This window comes from Lipotes vexillifer, unplaced genomic scaffold, assembly GCF_000442215.2.
Source record: "Lipotes vexillifer unplaced genomic scaffold, Lipotes_vexillifer_v1.1 scaffold75, whole genome shotgun sequence".
Classification (NCBI taxonomy): Eukaryota; Metazoa; Chordata; class Mammalia; order Artiodactyla; family Lipotidae; genus Lipotes; species Lipotes vexillifer.
Window position 1 is genome coordinate 1,708,868 of NW_006771517.1, and position 6,324 is coordinate 1,715,191.

Consider the following 6,324-nt stretch of genomic DNA (forward strand, 5'->3'; position numbering starts at 1 on the left):
TCTTTCCCACCTTGGCCCTTTACGCTTGCCACCTCCTTTACCTGGAACACTCGTTGCATTGCTAGTTCCTTCTTGTCAATCAGGTCTCAACTCATGTCACTTTCTCTGAGAAGACTTCTCTGACCACTTAATGCAAAGCAGGTGCATCACCCTGTCACCCCCAATCACTACCATTTCACCTTGCCATCTTCACAGCACTTACTACTATCTGACACTACCTTGTTCATGTATTTGTTTACTTACTCACTGCCTGTCTCCTCAGACTAGAAAGGCTCCACGAAGGTAGGGACCTTGACCCTCTAATTCACCAGAACATCTCTTAGGTCTTGGCACAGAGCAGGCCCTCAAATATTTGTTGATTAAATAAATGTGTACCAGAAATATGTTAACTTATTACCTCTTAAAAACCTCAGAACAGGGCAGGAATTTCCCAGTGCAATGCAATACATGCCATTTTATTGAACTTTTGTAAAAGCGGGTGTGACTTTTCCTGTTAAGTTCTTATGCCATTCTTGTTCTGAATGTGGTCCAGAAAAAAAATGGGTTTCAACATACCACTTTTGGGATTTTTATCAGGCAAGACTGTGAAGACTTTTACCTGACCTCTGAGGTTCTAAACAAGGAATACCTTTATTAAACAAAAAGGATAATTTATCAGTTGGTTAACAGAAGGAGGGAAATTTGTTATCAGCCAATATCCTACCCTTGTTTGGAGAAAATCAACACCAAAGAATTTAAACAACAATCTTCCTTTACTAAAGTCAAGTGTCCTTTGTGTGCACTCCCAGGATGCAATTATCTGCTGAGGAAGCAACATACAGGAACACCCAGACAATCACTCTGGACTAAGTGACTTCAATTTTGGCTCAGTCTCTTGACAAGTAGAATGTGAGCCGAGCTTCTGGAAGAAGAAAGGGCCAGTCCTTCATAGATCTACTTCCAGCGTTCTGTACCAGAAGCCAGTAAGTTCTGACCCACTTTCCAGGCACAGCTTATCCACATACACTTATTCACACACAGGCTTCATCCTAAAGAGCTGTGTGGCCCTATAGGGGCATGGGAAGGGGCAAGGCGGGGCTGGTACAGTGTTTTTCAAAACGTAGTTACAGACCACCTCAATCATAATCACTACAGTGCTAATAAAAGTACAGATTCCTGGGCATCACCTAGCCCTAAGGAATTAGAATCTTTGGAAACTGCATTTTTAACAAGCCTCCAAGCACACACCCCGAGTCTTATGCACAGTTAAGTTTGAAAACCAGTGGGATAAAAGCTCCCTATGAGAGAGGCAGGGAGTTGAGAGAAGACAGGAGAAATGATTAGGGAAGAATCTGGGGATGGAGGATGGGGGGGGCCAAAGGCATGCTTCCGGGTATCGGCAGTCAAGACAAGTGCGCGGTGGGAACAGCTGAGGGTACAGGTGAATACAGGGCTCTGGAAAAGATCTGACACAGGATTTGGGCTGGGAGGTTGGTCAGAGGTGAGGACGCATCTGCGGACTGGTCAAGACAGTGGGGAGGCGGAGAGAGCAGGGTCTGGACGTGAGAGGGAGGAGCGAAGGTGGGAATAACTGGGGGCTCTTCAGAGAGATCAGGGCTGGAAAGTGAAAACTGGGAAATGGGAGTCACAGGACGCGGACCAAAGCCAGAATAGGAACCGACGGAGGCGGTGTTTGAGACCTTTCCTCCGACCCAGTGCCTCCCCCAAAACTTCGGGCCTTGACAAGACTGAGTGCGGGGCAAAGGCCGGAGAGGGGGAGTTTGGGGGAGTCGAGCCCTGTCAGGGATGTCCCTCAGGCCTGCACTAGGAGTCCCTGAGGTGGCTCGGGCCAGGCATGGGACGCCGGAAAGTCCTGGGATCTCCCGGACGGCCCCGCTCCATCTCCGGCTCCCGGAGCCTCCTTCACTCACCATCGCAGCCGCCATCTTGGATCCACGTGTCGTCGTAGTGACGTCAGCGGAAGTAGTGTTTCCCTGGTTACGGAGTTAAACTCCGCAAGGTGCTGCCTGCCTTCAGTCGCTCCTTTCGTGGCGGTGAGTGGAGGGGCAAAGAAGACTTAGCTGCTGATCGGTAGCTTGGTCTGGGGAGTCAGGTCGCTGATTAGGTGAAAAGAGAGAATGGTGTAACTACGGGAGCCATGTTAGCTCCTGGCAGAGCCTGCTCCTCCCACTCTTGACACTGCATTGTGGGTAATAGAGGTGTGAGTAAACGCCCTTGTTCTGTGGACTCCATTTTTACTATTGGCAGGAAGACCCGTTGCCAGGGTTAACTGAGGCCCTGTTATGGGTGAGTGGGATGGGTACCAGGGCTCTATTAGCAGAATAATTTGTAATTATATATTTAATTACTTGCTTGAATATCCTATATCCTCTCCAATAAAATATAATTCCTATGCGGGTAGGATCCTGTCTTTTATTTAACCTCGCTCTGCCTCATTCTCATCTGTGAAATGCGGAGGGGATGATTATAATACCTTCATCATACGTTTATGATGAGGATCCAATGACATAATGTTACATACTATTATTCAATAAATAATTGTCGTTATACTCTTATGTATACTCCTTCTGGCATATGTTAGGTGCCCAACACAATACACTACTTATTAAATGAATGAAGGAAAAGCAGCATCTTTAATGGAGGGAAACATCTTTGAATGTGGACTTAACCATGTGCTACTTACCTAAGTGTGTGACTCGAGGCAAGTCACTCAACCTTCCTAAGCCTCAGTTTCCAGTAGCTGGAAAAGGAGACCCAAAGAGTTGTGGTGTTAAAATTGGGAGAGACCTGAAAGTTCTCTTGGTCCATGTATCACTGTAAGGTGGATACAGTACCAGTGCTATCTGCAACTGTTAGGAAAAGTTGTAAAAGAATAATAATGGTGAGACTTCCCTGGTGGCGCAGTGGTTAAGAATCCACCTGCCAATGCAGGGAACACGGGTTCGAGCCCTGGGCCGGGAAGATCCCACATGCCACAGAGCAGCTTAACCCGTGTGTCACAACTACTGAGCCTGCGTGTGGCAACTACTGAAGCCCGCGCGCCTAGAGCCCGTGCTCTGCAACATGAGAAGCCTGCGCACGGCAACGAAGAGCAGCCCCCACTCGCCGCAACTAGAGAAAGCCCATGCTCAGCAGCAAAGACCCAACACAGCCAAAAATAAATTAATTAATTAATTTTAAAAAGGCAAAAGAATAATAATGGTTAATAATAATAATCACTTACTGAACATTTGTTGTGTGCTGCAGCATTTAGCATTATGCTAAAACTATTCATAAGACTCTCTTATCTAATCCTACCTCTTGGCAGGGGGCAGTTGAACTCTGTTGCCCACCTACAAGCACCAATATGGTGGATTGCCAGACAAAGAAGGCTGCCAACAAGTCTTCCCATCTTTTCGTGAGCATACTGTTTTTCCCGCCAAGAGGTAGACTCTTATTCTCCCCCTTTTGAATCTGGCTGGCCACATCATTTGCTTTAGCCAATAGAATGTGGTACAGATGGCGTTGCCAGTTCTGGGTCTAAGCCTTAAGAGACTTGGCAGCTTCTGCTTCCATCATCTTGGGTCTAAAGATGTCTGGCTACCCAGCTGGAGAGCCACATGGAGAGGGAGAGAGGCCCAGCCATCTCCTCAAGTTACTCTGGAAATTCTAGTTGAGCACTAGGCATACAAATGGAGTCAGCATGGACATTCTAACCCTAGCTGAACTGCCAACAGAATGCAGCCACATGCATAACCTTATCTGACACTATATGGAACAAAAAAAACTGCCCAGCTGAGCTCGGTTGTTTTAGATTTTGGAGTGGTTTCTCATGCAGCAATAGATAATTGAAACATACACTTATTAACTCTTGTGACCCACACAGCTATCGTGAAGAAGAGCACAACAGATAAATCCCCAAAAGGGGGAAGAAATTTGAGAGACTAGGGGGGGAAATCTGCCTGGAGTTTCATAGCTAGTAAGCCATAGGTTCCAAACTTGCAATCCGTTCTCCTGGAGCTTGAATCCTGGGTGTTTCCCACCATTTCTGGATGCCTGAAGAAGGATGACTGATAAGGAACAAAGTTCCATGAATGGCATATTCCTCAGTATTTCCATTTTCCCCCTCATACTTTCTGTTTTTCCCATAGGGCTTTCATGACCCAGTCTCCTTTAGTAACATACATACATCAGAATCTTGGAGTAAGACTGCTTGCGTTTAGAGCCCATCTCTGTCACCCCCCAGCTCCGTGGTATGGGCAGATTTCACTTTTCCCTTAATTTTTTTTATTGTAAAATATACATCACATAAAATTTACCATTTTAATCACTTTTAAGTGTACAATTCCGTGGTATCAAGTACATTCACAATCTTGGGCAGTCATTACGACCCTCCATCTCCGGAAACTTTTCATCATCCCAAACTGAAACTCTGTACCCATTAAACTCTAACTCTGCATTATACCTTCCCCTCAGCCCTTGGTAACCACTATTCTACTTTCTGTCTCTGAATTTGCCTATTCTAGATACCTCATATAAATGGAATTATGCAATATTTGTCCTTTTGTGTCTGGCTTATTCCATTTAGCATAATGTTTTCAAGTTTCATTCATGTTGTAGCATGTATCAGAATTTTATTCCTTAAGACATTTGGGTGGTTTCTACCTTTTGGCTATTGTAAATAATGCTGCTATGAAATATCTGTTCAAATCCCTGCTTTCACTTCTTTTAGGTGTACACACAGAAGTGGAATTGCTGAATCATATGGTAATTCTATGTTTAACTTTTTGAGGAACTGGTATACTATTTCTCACAGTGGCTGTATCATTTTACATTCCCATCAGTTATGCACAAGGGTTCTAATTTCTCCACATCCTCACCAACACTTGTTATTTTCTGTTGTTGTTGTTATACTTAATAATAACCATGCTAATGGGTGTGAAGATGGGCAAGTTTTTTAACCTCTCTAAACCTCAACTTCCTCATCTGTAGAGCATGTATCATAAAAGACCTTACCTCATAGGATGGTTATGTGGGCTTAATAAGTTAATATATGCCAAAAGATTAGAATAGTGCCTGTCACATGGTAAGTGCTATATACGTGTTTGCTGTTATTACTTTGAGGTCAGTAGGGCTGGCCTTTTTATCTCCGGAATGGTGGAAACATTAAGATAAAGATAAGTTGAGAAACTTGGACAATGTAACCCAGCAAATCAGAAGGGGCATAAGGCTTGACTCAAATCCATTGAGTCGAATCCATGCCTCTGTTGTACATCCAGACAGACAGACAAAACCAAACCCAAACTAGAGGGGTCTTATAGGAGCATCGAGGCATGTAGTTCCAGACACCTGCAAAAGTGCTTCTCCAAGGAAAACTGGAGGGTGGGGCTGGGCTTAGAGGAAGAAAATCCAATCCTTAGATATCTCCAAGGAGAAGGGTAGGATGTATTAATCTATGTCCTTCTCACACTGGTGTCAGTTATCTATTGCTACATAACGCACTACCCTAAAATTTAGTGGCTCAAAACAACAATGATTTATTATTTCCCTTGATTGTGTAAGTTGGCCATCTGGGAAATTCTGATGGTTTCAACTGGGATCTTTCATACGCTCTCATCTGACAGCTTAACTGGGGCTGGAGGGTCCAAGGTGGCCTCTTATGTTTGGGAGGTTGGTGCTGACTATCAGAAGGGCCTCTCTCTCCCCATGGTCTTTCATCCTCAACAAGGGCAGCCTAGGCTTCTTCACAGTGTGGTCTCAGGGGTCCCTGAGGGTGAGAGCAAAAGCTGCTAGCCTCTTCCTAAGGCCTAAGCTTCAGAAATCCCATAGCATCATCTCTGTCACAATCTGTTGGTCAAAACAAGTTACAAGATCAGTCCAGAGTCAAAGTGGGAGGACATCACACACAGGCACGAGTTCAAGGAGGCGTGATTCATTGGGGGTCATTTTGTCACAAACCATGGCGCAATCCTTGCCTAGGCCACCCTCCCCTCTCTCCTCTGGGCATCTGGGGTGATTTTTTTCTCCACCCACTCTTGTCACCTCTAATATCTATTTAACCGTCAAAGTCATCTTTTAAAAAACAAGAATCAACTGTTTCTTCCCTGTTTAAAACTCTCGAATGATTCCCACTGTGGTAACAGAAAATCCCAGGTCCTCACCATGGCCTGCAAGGGCCTTCATGATCTGGCCTTGACTCCTACGCTGTCCCCTTTACTCACCAGGCTCCAGCCACACAGACCTACTTGGAACTTGCCGAGCTCATCTCTACCTCAGGGCCTTTGTACTTGCAATTCCTTCTCTCTGGAATATTCTTCTCTCAACATTTTGTGTGATTAGCTCCTT

The 6,324-nt window shown here is 45.0% G+C and overlaps 1 protein-coding gene across 2 annotated transcripts in view; it reads right to left on the reverse strand.

Moving 5' to 3' along the window:
- Positions 1-2,155, reverse strand: part of TM9SF4 (transmembrane 9 superfamily member 4) — a 57,343-nt gene extending 55,188 nt beyond the window's left edge. The window contains exon 1 of one of the 2 annotated variants that reach the window (XM_007446858.1): positions 1,911-2,155. In XM_007446858.1, coding sequence (XP_007446920.1) covers positions 1,911-1,925 — 15 coding nt within the window. In that variant the 5' untranslated portion in view covers positions 1,926-2,155. The remainder of the gene's footprint in view (positions 1-1,910) is intronic. The other variant, XM_007446859.1, reaches the window with a different exon arrangement.
- Positions 2,156-6,324: the final 4,169 nt, after the last annotated feature.